Source organism: Brachionichthys hirsutus, chromosome 8 (genome assembly GCF_040956055.1).
Source record: "Brachionichthys hirsutus isolate HB-005 chromosome 8, CSIRO-AGI_Bhir_v1, whole genome shotgun sequence".
Classification (NCBI taxonomy): domain Eukaryota; kingdom Metazoa; phylum Chordata; class Actinopteri; order Lophiiformes; family Brachionichthyidae; genus Brachionichthys; species Brachionichthys hirsutus.
In genome coordinates, this window is record NC_090904.1 from 4,305,938 (window position 1) to 4,323,765 (window position 17,828).

Below are 17,828 nucleotides of genomic sequence, written 5' to 3' on the forward strand. Positions count from 1 at the left end.
AATCATAATAAATGAAGGCAATAATTTTGGATTCAGAAGTGACATTGGTTTGCGGGGGTGTGGTGAGTGAAGACATACATTTTAGCTCTTTTTGCCACAAATTATAAAGTATTTGATGACATTTTAAAGAGCAGTTAACTTCAAATCTCACATATAGAGCCAAAAATATTTACATTTATTGTTACAGTTATTTAATCTCATGAATTGCATAACATTGCACATTTACTAGCTGCTCACAAAGATTAACTGCGCTGTAGCTCCTGGTACATTAATTTGTATAATCCACCCCATATTTTATTATGATGTTTCCTTGCTTGCTTCATTATGTCCTTATTTTTTTTTAACCTGCCTTTCGTTCCTCTTTTATTTGCCTCATTGCCATCTTGCTTTTCCTTTTTGTTGCCACATTTCTTCTTTTCCCAGCCAGTCAAGGTTTTTCACGCACATGATCTCGGCTGCCGTAGCTACCAATAGCAACATAATTGTGTGTGTGTGTGTGTTGTATTAAATAAGATGGTTTGGAACAGCAGAGAAATATCTGTCCCTGCATCAGTATGAAGCAGGAAGTGAAAAAGGGACACTTCATGATTGGATTTTGCAATGAGTAAATGAAGGTTAAGAAAAATCGCCTTATTTTCCGGCTGTTTTCTGCAGTTTTGCATCTGTTGTTCGCTCATCCATCATCCCTTCAGCCAACAGCAAGTTATATCTGGTTTATTCACACTTTTGATTGAACTTGCGACTGTTTCATTTATTTTCTAATATAGCCTCTGTATAGGTTTGGCCCAGACAAACCTCTCTAGACAAGCATCTAATGTAAGCAGCAGCTTACATGGGTCATGATGGATGGGCCTTTCTGTCCAGCGGCAGCGGAACCATACAAACTCATATCTTTTATCCACTTGCATGCTTTTGTGTGACAGACATGAAGTAGTTTCTTGTGTCTATGTTTAATCCCATCATCTCACTATCTGTGCCCCCTTGTTTCTGCTGCTGTCACCCCCCCCCCAACCCACACAAATTTCAATAGAGAAAGGTGAGATTGGGTGTACCTTTCAGTATAGCTGGTTGTATTACCTTTTTGTTCACATGGAAAGTTAGTCATGCCTGAAAATGCGTATTGTATCGTCTGATGTTGTGTTGAGTGATATAATATGATAAATACTGATTCACAGATTGTCGATTGATTCCATCGCATATTTAAGCATTATATGTGCAATGTTTTTTTTGTTTTATATATATATATATATATATTTGCTTTCTTGACTAAATAACACAAAACTAAACTAAATAACTAGAAAACTATCTTTGTCCAAATGTCATTTGTCTTTTTTCAGGAAAAGCCCCGTAGAAAACAATGCAAGAATTAGTAGAATCTTTAGAGACCCAAAGCAATAAATTCATCTTTTTTTTTGTTTTATTAGCTTCAAATCAGTTGTACCAGACGAACACCAGAGGCATCTGACTATTGAGACAATGTAATCGCATTCTTGTTGAGGAGTGATGCTCTCAAAGTTCTTCGCAGTCTCCCTTTGTCCTTGACGTGGACTGTAAGACAAAAATGGAAGATCTTGCCTTTTAACCAGGTAATGGGATGGATCCGTGATTTATTTATTTTCATCAACAGCTATAATTAAATCGTAAGTGGAACTATTTCGATGCTGGATGCATCTTGCAATTTTATGAAGGTTTGAATTTTATTAAAAGGGAATATTGAGCCTTGGCTGATTTTTGTACTCTATTGATTCACCTCCCAGTTGGGAGGTTTCACTGCTATGTTATGTGATGATTATTTAACAGTAAATGCATTAATGTGTTATTTCTCTTTGCTAATGTGCTTAAAAAAAACAAAACATTAATGAACTTTTGGCTGCGATGCAGGACCGAGTGAGCTAGAGGAAGAATGGATAGATGGATAGATAGATAGATAGATAGATAGATAGATAGATAGATAGATAGAATGTGCTTAAGGAAATGTTTTGTCTTATCAAATCTCTTAAAACACCTGTCAAAGGAAAAAAATAACAACACAGGTCTTGCTTGATTTAAAAAAAGACCACCTGAGCTTTCTGTGGGATTTTGCGCCAGACATCTAATAATATCTGATGTGGATTGACTCTGCTGCTTTCGGTTCTTCCTCCCATTAACCGAAATCATTCAGCCAGATTGATTGCTTTGCTTTCACTGTGCATTTAATGCAGCATGTGAAATGCAATCCCATTTTATGTGATGCCCATCACAGATCCATCAGGGCGTGCACGGCTCCTTCCCTGTTTTGTTGATCAACAGAGCTCATTTAATTAAATAGCATAACTAGGAAGAGATTGGAAAGGATAAAACACATGATTGAAGAAATTCTCTCACAACTGATTTTTCAACCTGCTTAGGTGTCCGGAAGAGGGAAAGTAATGGAAGCCATTACTGTTTCATACTTCTGTCATCAGGGGACTTACCATGTAGAAGACTCTCGCCCTGATTGCACTCCGCACGTCCAGTTCTCCCTCTGACTGAAAGAAGAAGAGCAGACTGGATAAAGTTTATTTTTTGTGGTAATGTTACGGCAAAAATAGGCTAACATTTTTTGTGTGTGCTGTGCTGAAACGTCGGCTCACGGTTTACCATAAAGTAAATTGAACATGGCCCTGGATTTAAACTGAAGAAGCTAAACATCTTCAACCTTTTCGAACAAGTCCAGTTGGCTTTATCAAACACAGGGATCTACTATGACTTGGAGAACTGAGGCTCTCCACAGATATGAGGATTCATTCTTTCCTCATTTTCTGGCCTCTTTCATTGCTGAAATAAGTTCAGGCGTTTCATTCTCAGTAGGTCAGAAGGTCCTCATTCACGTCGATTGGTGTGTGTTTTAGCTGATTTCTTGCTGGAGTGAGAGCAAGTTCTCTGTCCTGGAATCTCAGAAATGAATGAATGATTTTTTTTTTTTCCGGTTCAGTTTTCATGAGGCAGAGACAAAGGCTTTGTAACCTTGGAAATGTGACAACAATTGACCTCACTTAGTCAGAATTGGCTTTCTGCTTGCCAGCGTGCTGGTGGCTTCTTTCACTCCACTGATTTGGAATCAATATTCTATTAGTTTTTTTTAAAAGGCACATCTGTACTGCTATTTTTTGTTTTGTTTTATTGCCTTCATTAAGGCACGCCTATAATTCAAATTATTCATCGTCTCCTTTAAATGCAACACCTTATTGTGAATGAATTTGTGAGTCTGTTCCCTTGTGCTTGCTGTCGTCCACAATGTTTGAACAGCCTATTCTGTTTTATAACGCATGTGTGTGTGTGTGTGTGTGTGTGTGAACGATGGCTGACCCTACTTTATAAAATAAATACAAATAAACAACAACAAGGAGATGAAGTAATGTTCTAAAACATCACCAATTCCCTCTCACGTGTATTTGTTCAGCGGGAGGCGGGGTTTGTGGGCGATTACAGCGCTGCTCAGCACAGAGAATGGAGCTTTGGGAAAACCAAGTAGATAAGTGGAAAGCCAGCATCCACCCACCGCCGCGCAGAGAGCAGCACTTCTTTTTTATAGGATCCATGCAGACTGCCTCTATGCATTTTCCTGAAGATATTTCTCACTTTTTTTTTCTACAAAAAATTGCTTCCTATCTGGCAACTTAACTTTTGTCACAGCAGCCTTTCCATAAGACGACTTTAGCGTCTTTTTCTTACACCTTACAAGGTTGTCCTGGAAGCCAATTTGCTCCACCGCTCAGAATCATTAACCCCCCCCCCCCCTGGCCAGCGAGTCAACCTTGTTTCCTACCCGGCCCTGGATCCCTCGGGCAGTTGTATTGTTCACTCTGAACCACGCAGCGAGCAACGGTCCCCTGTCCACCTTTTACAGCAGCCAGTCACCTGTGAAATCAAATTAAGATTTTACAGCCAGGACGCCGAAGGCAAGCTGAGAACAGCGTGCAATAAAACAGGAACCATAGAAAAGGAAAGCGGCGAAGATGAGCCCCGTCATATTTACTCAGTCATGAACAAAGCTGCTCTAATTCATGTCTTTATTTTAGCACGGAATACTTTATTTATGTGAGAGCTGTAATAGGTAATTAAGACCCTGTGGAGACTCTCTCAGCTCTGCAGAGCGTGTTTGTGTCATTCAGCTCATTGGTTTATAGCCCATAACTCAACTGATCATTCTGTGACCAGACATATTAACTGTGTGCAAGATCAACATGAGGAGGAGAACCTGCAGCAGGACTCAGGTCCATCTTTTTGCTTTTTTTGTTTCAAATGCATAAATCATAAATGTTTAGTATTTATTCCTGAAAGGTTCTACGCCCAAGAGCCAACTGTTGAAATGGTGCCTTTTCGTTACATAGGAATCGTTATTGTTTCTTTGAATTGATTTGGCTCAGATGAGGGTTTCCAGCGAAAACAAAAAACAACAACATTTTGTCTGTTTTTTGGGGGGGTTTTTTCACAAAACTTTCAAATAACTTCCCTGATTTTACAGGGTCAACATAAGTAAATTAATTCTGGGAATGGCCCTGTGGTGGGAGATCCTCTATTTCATACTGATGCAGCAAGCAGTCGTTTAATTTATAAATAATTCAATAATTTCTATGAGCCCTTAGTTGACATAAAGGCCCCTGCTGTTGCTGCCTTTCCTTCTGATCTTTCCTTTGGACCGTTCTGTTGAATAGCACGCACCATAAAGGCATTACATATTTGCTGATATAAAAGCTTCACCTGAGGACGCTGGAGCATGGTGCGTCAAGTCAAGTTTTTTTTAATTCAAAAGCTCAATGTTCTTTGTTGATATGACGGCTCAGGTGCGACACATGTTTCTCTCATATTGTACCTCATTTATTAACTATGCATCGTCTTAGACATTTTTCTCTCTTTGTTCTGTCTCATTTCTAGGTATGGCGACATGGTGCCAAAGACGATCGCGGGTAAGATCTTTGGCTCCGTCTGCTCCCTGAGTGGGGTGCTGGTGATCGCCCTGCCTGTCCCTGTTATCGTGTCCAACTTCAGTCGCATCTATCATCAGAACCAGCGAGTAGACAAACGGCGATCTCAGAAGGTAAAAGTCGAAGTCTTCCGCCCAGTCATCTGCAGCAACGGGCAGAATGCAGGGCTGTAATAAAGACATACAGACCTGAACATCTTGATTTTATTAAAAGCCCACTTATGTCAGGTTCATCAAATGACAATGAATGGCGGATTGAAGTGTTAATTAAAATCAGAGTGGGGGTGGTGGTGGGGGTTCTGATGCTGAAGCCTGAGAAGCCATTTGAAGGTCTTTTTTCACATTTAGATGACAGAGTTCATATTTTACAAAAAGTAATGGCAAGAAGGTTTAAACCCAACTATGAATTCCGACGTCGTCATCATCCCACACTCTTCAACACCCTCTCTCGCTCTCTCTGTCACTCACACACACACACACATAATTTTTCATCATCCGCAGCCATGCACACACACACACTTAAAATCCAAACACCAGATGTTGTCTGTACGATCGCTACAATCTGCCAGTGAGCTTTTCCATAAACTGAGATAAGACGGCTATCGAGTATTAGGACAAACAGTTGTTGGGAAGTTATTTAGGAGAGTAAAGTGGGTTTGAATCCGTAGTAATAAGAGAGCACTGGCTGAGGTTTTTAATTGGACAAATTTACACATTTCTGATAACTCTGCCAATAAAGTGAAATCGTACCGTAAGTGAAGTATTTATTTTAATCTGAAGAAAGAAGATTAGCATCGTCATATTTCCGTCTTCAAACACAGGGGAGCGAACACCTTCACACAACACACGATCCTGTTTGACTCGCATCAAATAGATTCTGACAAAACTACTGTTGGTGAATCAGTGGATGTGAGCAATCCTCCATCCAGAGTTCAGCAAAGCTCACAGGATCATCAGACCCCATCCCAACATGGCCCGTTTCACTTTCTGCTAAGTGGCCAGTCCTGCAGATTCCGGGTCGGGTCAATCCGGCCTTGTCTGTGTGGGACATAGACCCCCACCGATGCACACACACATGCAACATACATTTAGAGCTGCAGTCTCAAGGTGTCGGAACGCACTGATTTCTAATTTCTTGTCCTTGTATGGTGGACGGGACTGTGAACTGTCCCCATTGAGTTTAATGGTATATACAATTGATATGGTTTAAAATAACTCACATTTTTTGCTGCAGTAATGGATGGAAAGTATCAGCAAGCACTGCAGTATTTTATATTTTAAAATAACGCATCAATAATAATGAACTTGTTGAGTAAATTGTTTCCCCAGAAGATGCATTAGCAGCTTTTCCAGGTCTCTCTGTCTTATCGCATGTTTGCCCCGTTGTCATGGCACCGTTGATGTTTTAGTTGTTGGGATTTAGAGAGTACTCTGCGAACTCAGGAAAGTGCAGTGCTTGTTGATGGGTCGCATTTGTGTTAATTCACTTTTCTTACCTTGTGTGGCCTTGTGAAAGCCACAGATATAAAAGATTGTTATCACATCCACTGGGCACCCGTGAGCTCTTATTCATAAGGAAGTTCAGAAACATCAATTTGGCTTCTTTGCTATTCCATATAGCATGAGCTACAGCGGAGAAGGAAAAGAAAATCAATATAGAGGGTTTCAAGGAAATCTGTTTTATAGTAAGTCTATTTATCCTTTCTCCCTTCTTCTATTACTCTGTCTCTTCTGGCCTTCCTCTCTCTCTCTCCAGGTTTCATTTGTCTTATTTCTTATCTAGCAACAGGCTGCTTCAGGCTCCCATTACAATTATGTAGCCATCTGGGGATTTGACTTGACAAAAAGATCCTCTCATTTAGCCGTAGCTTCACAGTCGAAACAGGAATAGAGACTCTAAATTGGATTTAATGAAAGTCATTCCCTATTTCCTCGTATTAAGGGTTGTGTGTGGAGGTTGGGGGGTGGGGTTCTCAGTGGACAGTATCCTCTTGATATCAAGTCCCCCACAGAGAGCAGAGGAAACAAGTACTGCTGCTAATGGACAACTCAGCGGTAGAGTCTTTATGTCATCCTTGTAATGGGACAGGGGACAGCAAAGTCAAAGTGGAGTCCCACTTAGAAATAGCAGGTTGTCAAGGAGAAATAAAGAAGCTGGGAGGAGGTCAGGCAAGATAGAAAGTAAACGGAAGGAGAGAAGAAGACAAAAAGGAGACAGTTTTTGGGATCATTAAAACATATATATACTGTGTGTATATATATATATATATATACAATATATGCAGTTTAAAGGCTTGCTTGTCGTAGAGGTGAGAAAACAATGGTGTTTTTCTAGAACTGCTGTGCTGTGGCTGTCGGACTGTCAGACTGCGGGTGGTAATATCGGAGCATTTAGGTTTGAAATGCTCGGTCAACCACGACCACAGATGGGGAGGAGAAAATAAAACCAGAAGAATCCATCATCTGTGAATTACAGACTGAATTTTGAGGAGGCCTATGAATGTTTTAAGACAGGAAAAGGGTATCACAAAGACGAGGAAAAATCAGGAAGGATCTGAATCAGATGAATTTCTTTCACAGAAATGTTGCAGTCATGGAGCTGTCACAGACTCCCAGTTGATTGCATGTTCCTCCAAGTGGCCAACAACGGGCCTGAAATGGGCCATACCCCCCCCCCCCCCCCCCCCAAAAAAACCCACAATCTCAAACAATCTGAGAAAATGTGGCAGCTCACCGCTGCTTCTGTCGGCGAGATCGACAGACCACACTGGCCACCCGCGAACACAGATGACCTTCTTCTGTCAAACAGACCTCTACCTCTCCCACTGTAAACGGCTGCATGCCCCAGTGGGGGGGGGGCTTTTAAACAAAATCTATACGCAGACAACGGGGAGCGCATGAATTATTTCAGCATCGCGTCACAAATAATTTACTCACAAACAGCAACTTGGAATTCAACAAGCACGTTAATCAGAGCTTTCCCCTTTAGGTTTCTTCAGGTTTCACCCAAACCACTGAGAAAGAAGCAGCCAACGGTCTCTTTTCCCCCTCTTTCTCTTCATTTCACACCCTGTGGATGTTAATACACATGCATTATTAATATTATTATAGCCACATCTCCAGCTTTCCTCAGATCTCCACAGGTATCTACAGTTTGTGACCCTTCCAACCTAAATCTGTTACCTTATCAGGTAGTGCAGCAGGGCAAGGTCAAAGTAATGTCTAACCGCATGCGTGCAGAGGAACCAGAATTAGCCGCATATTTTATGGAGTCCTCCTGAGGAAATATCCTCTTCATTTAAAAAACAATTGCCAATATTATTTCTCTCTCACATCTTATCTGACTCTCCCTGTGTCCCTTGCTCTACTCAGATATCACATCCCTCTATTGAAGGAGCCGTCACATAAGGTATATCATTGTGCTGCCGCTCACAGGGACTATACATTTAGGATGTTTAAGGCTATATAACAAACTAAAAATCCAACTTTGTTTACGTGGAAGCTTATAAGATTCTAAAAAGTGGTTGCTATTCTTAGAAAGAAAAAAAGCTGCCTTCACATCACATAGATAAAAAATGATATTTAAGCTCTCTTGTTTGAATTGACTAATGTTCTAAGTCTTTTTGCTATTAGGCGTATTCTAGATTATACCTACTCGCTATTGTAGTTTGAAGGACTCCAGCTGTTAATAGAGACACTGCAGTAATTACACCCATTAAGATTACTAAAGGTACACAATCGGATTTACAATCATCAGTTGAAGGTATCAGCCGATCAGTACTTCAAATTCAGTGTGTAAAAATTAATACATGGATTCCGCTGTATGTTGCAGGCGGATCGAAAAGGATTTTTAGCCTGACCGAGTTCCAAGCGCTCATATCTTGGATGAAACATACTAAGGGCCTATTTCCAATTTCTGACATCAACATTCACAAATTCTTCCTGTCTGAGATTTTTGCCAAACCGTCTGTAAGTTTGTATTTCCATTTGGCTGATGGGTGTGTTTGTTTTACCTACCGTCCTCCGATCAATTTACTTGCCAAATGGGAGAGAATCTCTGCAGCCGTGTTGCGAGATCCTGCAGAAGGGCTTTTGGGGGGGGGGGGGGGGGGGGGGTGAGGCTGTTACAGCTGCATAGTTGTGGTTTTCAACTTGTGTTGGTGAACTACGAATTAATTCGTTAGCATTCTGCTGTCATATGCAATGAGCCTTCATGAAACTAAAATCCATGAATCATTGGTGTAAAAAGAAACTTTCAGTAGTAGAAGTGAAATTTACCACGTAGATGCCGTACTTTGCCCTGTTGAAATACTCACCACCTTTGTCCCACCCTGTCTGATTCCTTGACCTCTCTTTCTTCCCGCAAACAGAAAGCCAGACTGGCCAGAATAAGAATATCCAAGTCCAGCAGCGCTAACGCCTTCATCCAGAGCAAACGCAACGGGCTGCTCAATGAGCTGCTGGAGCTGACGGTGAGAAAGACCTCTGACCCTCTGAGCGCCGAGAACCACCGGCAGCAAAGCAGCTGCTGTTACTGGCCATTCGCGAGATCTATGCTTATTAAGACCTCAAGGAAATGTCATCTGATTGTAATTGAGTTGGAGAAATTATTCTTTTATAACATCCTGATACTAAGAATAAAAATTTACTCTAGCTCAAGTGACATTTACGCATGAGTAGGATAGATAATGCACACAATACACACAAAATTACTAACATTTACTGGCATAATTAACATAAAGGGCATCATGAAGTCATTTAAAGGCTGCAAAAGAGCAGCAGATATTGGAATTGTAGTTACCCAGGGCAGGCAGTAATCCTTTACGTGAGGTTTATCAGTATAATCACACAGAGAACCTTTCTTCAGGTCCTGAAGGTAATTCAATCCATTTAGTACGTAAAACAAGTCTTATCCTTTATTATTTAGCATCTTTATTTTTAAGACCTAAAGATAGATGTATGGAAGATATATTTTCCTCCGGTCATAAAGACGCAAATGTTTGATCTTTTCTTTAATCTATCAGGCAAGAATGTCATAAACAAAATTCTAGAAATGTTAATTATTGATTTCTTTGTGATGCGCTTGAACGCATCGGCTGTGTTTGTGCTTTTTAGAGCAGGCATGCTCTCCACCCTCGCATCTTTTAAATGTGACACCGCCATGAAAAAATGTGTTTGTTAATACATGAGCGAATTGCTTATATTCTTCCCATCTGATACAATACTCTTGTTCTCAGTGACACAGGCCCCTCTTTTGCAGATGGTTACTAAAATCCATTTGGGTCTGTTCGAGTCCGGTGTGAAAGCTCATGGGCGTCTGAGAGTGGTTGGAATTATCATATAAATGCCATCTGCGAGTGCTGCGCGACCCCGACCCTGTGCATGTGTGTGATGAGGCTGCCAGAGTCTTGGCATGCCAAATTATGGCGGTGTCACTACTGTCAGTCAGTCGCCGTGTGAATCGGGATGTGGGTGAGTTGGGGGGGGGGGGGGGGGGGTATAGGAGAAAATGACTGGCTCACTCACAGCACATAGTTAAATTAGAAGTTCTGCTCTGTTCATCTTTTCTGCTCTGCCTGAAGGCTTTTTCATTTTATGACAGACATTTATTTGTTTACCACATCACAGGATCATTATCATAAAGGCTGATTTATTGATCAAGCTGACAATGACATGATAGATTTGCAGAGAAAGACGTTAAAACTTTATTTCTGTGGGTGTATACTTGATATTCATTTTTGACTTATATATATAATACGCCATCATGGTTTGCCCAAATACATTAAAAATGACAGCAGGCAACGTTCCGATGAAAAAGCCAACAAATAAGATCAAAACAGCTGCAGGCATTTTAGAAAAGGGAATTATAGATAAGATTCTCCATCATGCTTAATATTCTGGTGGATGAAAAAATCCAGTCATTTGACATCTTTGACTAATATAGCAAATAGTAATTTTTGGGAGGAAAAGATCACGTAAAACAATTAATAAAACACAGCAGCTCTAATGATCCAGATGATCTGTGATCGTCTTCTAATGCAGCCAGAGACCAGAATGTTACTGCATGCATCCCATCCTGTGTGTCGTCATCACCCGCCCGTAATAAACGGCTTAAACTTGACTCTCGGAGATAGCCGCTCTTGAGCCATGCAAAGAAAGACTCTCCACAAATACATAAAATACAAACACAGCACTTTTATTTCTACTGCAATTTTTATTGAGTCAAAATAAAATAACAAATTGTGTTTACAGACTTACTTGAATCCATGCCAGTGAGTATTTGACGTGGATGGAGACGAGCCGTCCACCTGACAGGTGGAGCATATCATGATGAACTGCATGAACGTTGTCAATGTGTGCTTTGGGATCGTTTAAATAAAGTTATCTCAATACAATACAATTGCACAGGTGTTCCCAGTCTCGGGGGACCAGCTGACCTGTTGAAGGAAAAGAGGCTTTATATTGTCATATATACACATTTCCACAAAATCTAATCTCTGAATGTGACCCGTCCACGAAGAGCAAACAGCTCTTCCCCCGGCCAGAGGGCAAATTGGCTTTTAGTATCTTGCTGAAGTATGTGTTGGTTCCAACAGCAGCTGGTTTCAGTTCCAGTGAAATCCACCTGCAGCTTCAGCGGGGCCACGTTCATCTACCGATGGAGTCTGGCTTCACATAAAAGATCAGTCCTGGTTTACACTGCACCAGGCAGATGGCAAGACAGCAGGTATAGCATTTGCTGGCGGCAGTAATGTGTATGCCCGATGATGGCAGTGGGGATGTAGTATGGGCAGCATAAACTAGACAAACAGCGCAGGTGAATGTTGATGATGCCAATTTGAATTTACAAAGATCCTGAGGCCTGTTGGCAGTCCCTTCGTTCTGCAACATCAGCTCACGACGGAGCAAGAGAACGCCGGGGCCTGTTGCAAGGATCTGCACACAATTCCTGGAAGCTGCAAACATCCCAGTTATTACACGGCCTTCGTTCCCATCGCCTACCGAACATCTCTGGAATCCTCTGGATCGGCTTGTCTAACATGTTCCGGCACCTGCCAATAATATCCTGCAACTTCACACCGCCATTGAAGAGACGTAAACCAACACCCCACTGACCACCATCATCAAACTCGATCACCTCCGTGCAGACGAGATGCGTGACGCGACACACACTGCAGTCTTCAGCAGACGCTCAGACTGTAGACTGCACAGTGTCCTTTTATTGTGATCCTCCCAAACCACACCTGTTCTGTAATGACGCTGTTTAATCAGCCCGTCGAGCCACTCCTGTCGCTTTGAGTGGCTGCAACACAACCTCCTTTTACGATTTGCAGCATCTGCACCACTGTGTCATGTTTTAACTGCATCTTTCAGCCTGGACTTTTATTGTAACCGTTGTGATGCACGCCTGTGTACCGGTAATAATAATAATCCTGCCGTGGTGTCGTTCCATCAGTGTTTTGATGCTACACCTGTCAGGTGGGTGGATTATCCCCATCAGGGGAAAATGCTCACTAACAGATTTAAGCAGATAAATGAACCAAAGTTAAATTAAGTTTTTGAGCACCTTTTTGAAATATGTCCAAATGTAGGAATAGCTTCTTTGGTGATGCTCTCAGGGTCACACTTCAGAGAGCGTCAAACTCACTCCTTTATTGACAGGAAGATAACTTTGAACCTTGGCGCAGGTCTGAGTCTCTCGCTGCACAATGTCTTTGATAGGACCTCTTCCATTTAGTAAAAGCATCGCATTCAGACAACAGAAGGCGTTTTCTCTAGCCCACATGTCTGTATTGTTCATGTGTCTGGAATCTGAATGAGTGTCCTTGAGCTGGATCACCACCCACACAAATCCTTTGAGTAACAATGCTGTGCATGTACTATGGGGGGAGAATTAATTTGTTTTCGGTTTTTATGTTTTCTGGCAATTCTGATTACTTTGAGACTGTATTGGAGTCTGAGATTTGAAATCAAACCCCACTTGGAAAAATACCAAAAACTGCTGCCATATGTTTCTTTTTTTCTGTTTTCCTCAACTTTGTTTTTACACTTTATGAAGCTTCATACATCAGTTAACTGTTCCGGTGCCCGGAGCATCGCATAACACCCAGTGGTGCCGGCTCAGAGAGTTAATTAACAGAGCTTCGAACACTGCAGTTGTACAATTTGTTTTTTTTATTAGTGCATTTGACCGAATAAGATGTTCGCTTTGTAATACACAAGGAAGCAATTAATTCATTAATAATAAAAACACATTTCAAGAATAAGCGAACAATTCCCACCTTGCAGAAATGACGTTATGCAACTGCTATGGCTTGAATGCCAGCCGGAGCTTTTGGCTACCTGCTCATCAAGAGTGTGAAATCAATTTGCAGGAGCAACGATCATTCAGTAGGAACCTGAAGCAAAAGCATCCGTAATTAGTTCTGAAAGACAAAGCATGCATCCGAGTTATTTCAAACAATGCATTTATCATGTGTGTGTGTGTGTGTGTGTGTGTGTGTGATCTCTTAAGGATACAGAGGAAGACGAGCAGAAGCTGACCAAGTCCGTGTCTCTGTTAGAGAGCCAACATCACCACCTGCTGCACTGTCTGGAAAAAACAACAGTGGGTATCATAAATACTGCAGTACAAGGTTGAAACAGCTGTAAACGGTGGTACCCGGATAATTGCATTTTGCAGCAGTGATTTATTGGAGATACATATATTTAAAGATCATGATGAACCACAAGGTTTTGTAGCAGAGAAAATGAACATTCAACAAACAAAGAGCCACAAATATTGATTATATAAATGTTTCCTTCATCAATTTCCTTTCTTTGTTGCTATTACTTTATATTCTTATTGTACTCCTGTTTGTGTAGTAATTAGTATTATTGCTTACTTTCACAGTAATGTTTTCCCCTCATAATGATTTTTAACGTTTGCATGCCATTTTGTGCAAATTCAGTTGATCCTAGAATGATTGTTCTGAGAGTGCTGCCCAAATGTAATCCCCCACTAATCATATGTAAAACGTTCATGGGTGTGCACTGGGCCAAGTTGGTGAATGGTAGTTTGACCATTTATGATGAATCACTGAAGACATGTGCTTCTATTACTTGGTCTTGTATTTACTCCATACTTTGTTTACCTCTCTGCACCAGTCCTTCCATTAGGTTCCAAACCTGTTTTTTTTTCCCCCATCCAGGCTCATGAGTTCGTGGACGAGCGGATGTTTGAGCAGAACTGTTTGGAATCGGCGCTCCGGGCGTTCCCGTCACGCAGCGCGTCTATATCCAGCCACAGCAGCTCTGGCTGCACCGGCTGTGGCTGCAGGCTAAAGAGACGCACCCCCTTACCCAACGCCAGCCTGCCATCCAGCCTCCAGGACCCCCTGCAGGAGCTCAGTGCGATGCGCATGCAGTGTGACGACCCACCCTTCCATGCAGCCAGGTAACATTAAAGCCTGTTAAAATGCACAGCAGCATCAGAGGGGGGCAGTTGTAAGAAACTGTATCCTGTATGATCAGCAACGCGTTGAAAACCTCATTATTAGCTGACTCCTGTGGACTTTGACTTTCATTTTATAAACTCTTTCTGTATTTCATTTTTTTCTCTCATTAGTCGTTCCAGCCTCAACCTGAAAACAGATAACAGCGGCAGAATTAACTGCAAAAGCGGCCGGATCGCCACTGCGATCATCAGCCTCCCCGCTCCTCCAGCTTTGACCTCTGAGGGCGATGGCTTCCACGGGTTTCCACAGAGGAGGCTGCCCCCTCCCATGGGCCTCCCTGTGACTCCAAGCATCCAGATGACAAGAAGCTCAGCTTGCTCCAACATCGTCAAAGTCTCTGCTCTGTGACTCTCTGGCTGACAGACGTAGCACAACCCATTAGGAGGAGAGGGGAAGACGAGGAAGAGGAGGAGCGGAGCAGGAGGAGGAGCGTCCCACTCCCCCCGCCCTGTGTTATCATGCTTCTGAACAGCGAGTCGAACACTTGTCCTGTCGGGTCTGCGCAGTAGATGCAGCACAATCGCTGCATTTCTGTTACTTTCTAACGGCAGTTTTTACAGCAACTACTGTGAAGACAGAATGAAAGACGTTCGGCGCAGACCTACAATACATGCAAAGTGCGTTCACAGTCCAATAGTGAACTGGAGATGTGGTGAAGTAAGATGAATTGTCCTTGGTCTTATTTGTACTGTGTGTTGTGTGTCTTATATATTTTGAGTAAAAAGAAAAAAAGAAAACAGTTTTAGTTTTCTTCATGAAAGTTGAGCGTTTGTTGCGGCTGAAAAGAGTGTTTTTATTTGATTCAAATTGCTTTTCAGACGCTTCATCTTTACGTTTCTGCATGGAGTTTGACACGACGGCATCTTCGTGACTCGATTGGACGGGTCGAGGTGAAAAAACAGCTTTTGAATACTCTCCAAGTTGACAGCGCTCAGATCAAAGGCCATTTCCAAATTAAGACACTCATTTTTAAAAAGATGTCGTAAAAATATTCCATTTTTTATGCAGGTTTGTTTTCCAGCCAACTTAAATCGAGCAGTATAGAGCGTATCTCTTTGTGGCTATTTTCAGCTGTGGATAAATACATTTTAGTGTGAATTAGAGGGAATTAAACTCGATGTTAGGGATGAAACTGTCAGACACTACTTAATAACAGAATGGATTGATTGTCAGCAGCTGTCATCTTCATTGTTGATCGAATAATAGAGTATTTGCAATTGTATTACTTGAAACCCAAACGTATTTATAGATCGGGGCAGCCGGTTACTGCTCTTTTGGGTGGAATGACTTCTGTTTTCTGTCAGCGGTCTCCTGAACCAAGGAGAAACACGAAGGATTGAATTTGATGTCTCGAATCACGCCATTCTAAATGAAACTTTTAAGTCACACCTTTTCCTTAATGGTTTGGTCTCTTTGGATGCTAACATGCATTGATACAGCATTTGATACATCAGCAGATGCATATGTTTGACAGTTGAGCTGATGAAGACTGTGTGATAGAAATGAAACGTATTCCAAATAACTCTAAAGATATTACTGAAGAGGTTCAATCATGAGGATCTTGGTTGGAAACTCCCAAGACTAAGTGTTGACAGTGTAAAAAGAACGAAGTGTCAGTGTTCCGGTTTACGGCCTTACTCCTGCATTCACATTGTATTCATCTTCCAACCGGCTGCACATTGGAAGATGAAAACTGGAGTTTGGAATAGTTTGTGACTAGTTGTGTGCTTTGCCTTTACCTTTCGGTTAGTTTGCTTGTGGATTACCTTCACATGTTCTCTGATCATGACGTACCGGTAACATTGTTTTGCTGTATTTTTGTGCTTTGTGTTGCATCTCAGTATTTTGTCCTGCTCTCTATGCTGCTATGTATATATTTATATATAATTTTAAAAAAAATCAATCCCTTTAGGTGACTTTTTATTCTCAATGTTTACGCAGAAAATATCAAGCGTCTGCTCAGTCATGGCGTTTAGAATTTAGGTCTTGGTTACCACCGATGTGGTATCTACACACTAGGGCTTTTTGCAGTATTGGCTTTAATAAAAGAGAACGGTAAGTGGTGATTACACGCTGTCATTTTGTGATGGACTTTCTAGGGCCACTTTTTTAAAAGTCTTGGCATTGTTGTTTGCGTTGTTTCTGATTTTTTTTTTATAATTTTGAACTGAGCTTTTCTGTCTGTTTGCTGCGCTTACAGTATTCTGTCAATTTATTTGTTAGAACAGCGATGAAGTGTCAGATAAAAAAAATAAAATCTGCCACAACAATAACACAGGGTTGTCTTTCTTCTCACTCTTGCCACCAAAGTGTGAATGGCAGCAAGGAAATGTATGACTATACCTCGTTGTTTTCTGTTTTGCAATACATTTCTCATTGCGCAATCTTTTAAGAGAAAAAGAAAAGTAGAAATATATTGAAGTGAAAATTATTCACATTATCGTGCGTGCAGAAAATGCATGCAGATAATCATGTGTGATTTGCTGCACTAGATGGCAGCAAATCACACATGGACACATTGTCAACACAAACGTGGACTCCTTTAGAATTGAATTTATGTAGGGCAGCATGGCGGTGTAATGGCTAGTGAAGGTATCCGTCTTGAGTCTTATCGATTTGGAGGTGCTTTCCTGGATTTTCTCCAGTTTCCTCCCGTCATGCAATTTTAGGTGAATTGATTACTCTAAATTTTCCATAGTGTGGGAGTGAGGCCATTTCTTCATCAAGATCCATCCAGCAATGTTTCCTTAATCCTGCTAACAAACAAACAAACACCATCAAAAGCATAACCTCCTTGGCGGAGGTAACGAGCGCCCTCGTCTCTGTCGCACTTGAAGTTGGAAAACTGTATTCTTGATTTAATTAGTCATTACCTTATGTTACATGTTGCACAACTTCAGCGAGAAAAATTCAGAGTCTGTGAACCCTCATTGACAATGGCAATAAGTTACTTCTGAGTCTGATTCTGATTCTGATTTTACAAATTTAGTCATCTTAAAACGTCTGCTAACAGATCAGGGCTTAGAGTTCTGCAACAAAATATTGATTCCTCATTTTTCCCTGTGCGTAATCACTGCTGTGTTGATTTTACTTTATGCTGTCCAACAAATTATCACTTTAATGTCAGAGCCGTGTGAGAGGCTGGGCATCAGCAGAAGCCTTTGCTCTCCCTGTCATCCGCAGACGACTGTCCAGAAGTATACTCAGATCACCTCTTTTCTCTGAACATGATTTGCTGCTCTGTATTTGGAGTCTATTGTTTGTGGTGCTTCAACAAAGTGGTGGCTTTCTCTCATAATTCCCTCTGCCGAGGAGGTGGATATGTGTTCGCCGGCGTTTGTTAGCAAGATAACTTTAAAAGGTTAATGTTTGCGGAACTTCAACAA

At 41.4% G+C, this 17,828-nt stretch overlaps 1 protein-coding gene across 1 annotated transcript in view; it reads left to right on the forward strand.

Moving 5' to 3' along the window:
• LOC137898453 (A-type voltage-gated potassium channel KCND3-like) overlaps positions 1 to 14,790 on the forward strand; it is a 34,157-nt gene extending 19,367 nt beyond the window's left edge. Inside the window, exons 2-6 of the mRNA XM_068742489.1 lie at positions 4,897 to 5,059; positions 9,316 to 9,417; positions 13,461 to 13,553; positions 14,137 to 14,381; positions 14,553 to 14,790. Coding sequence (XP_068598590.1) covers positions 4,897 to 5,059; positions 9,316 to 9,417; positions 13,461 to 13,553; positions 14,137 to 14,381; positions 14,553 to 14,790 — 841 coding nt within the window. The remainder of the gene's footprint in view (positions 1 to 4,896; positions 5,060 to 9,315; positions 9,418 to 13,460; positions 13,554 to 14,136; positions 14,382 to 14,552) is intronic.
• Positions 14,791 to 17,828: the final 3,038 nt, after the last annotated feature.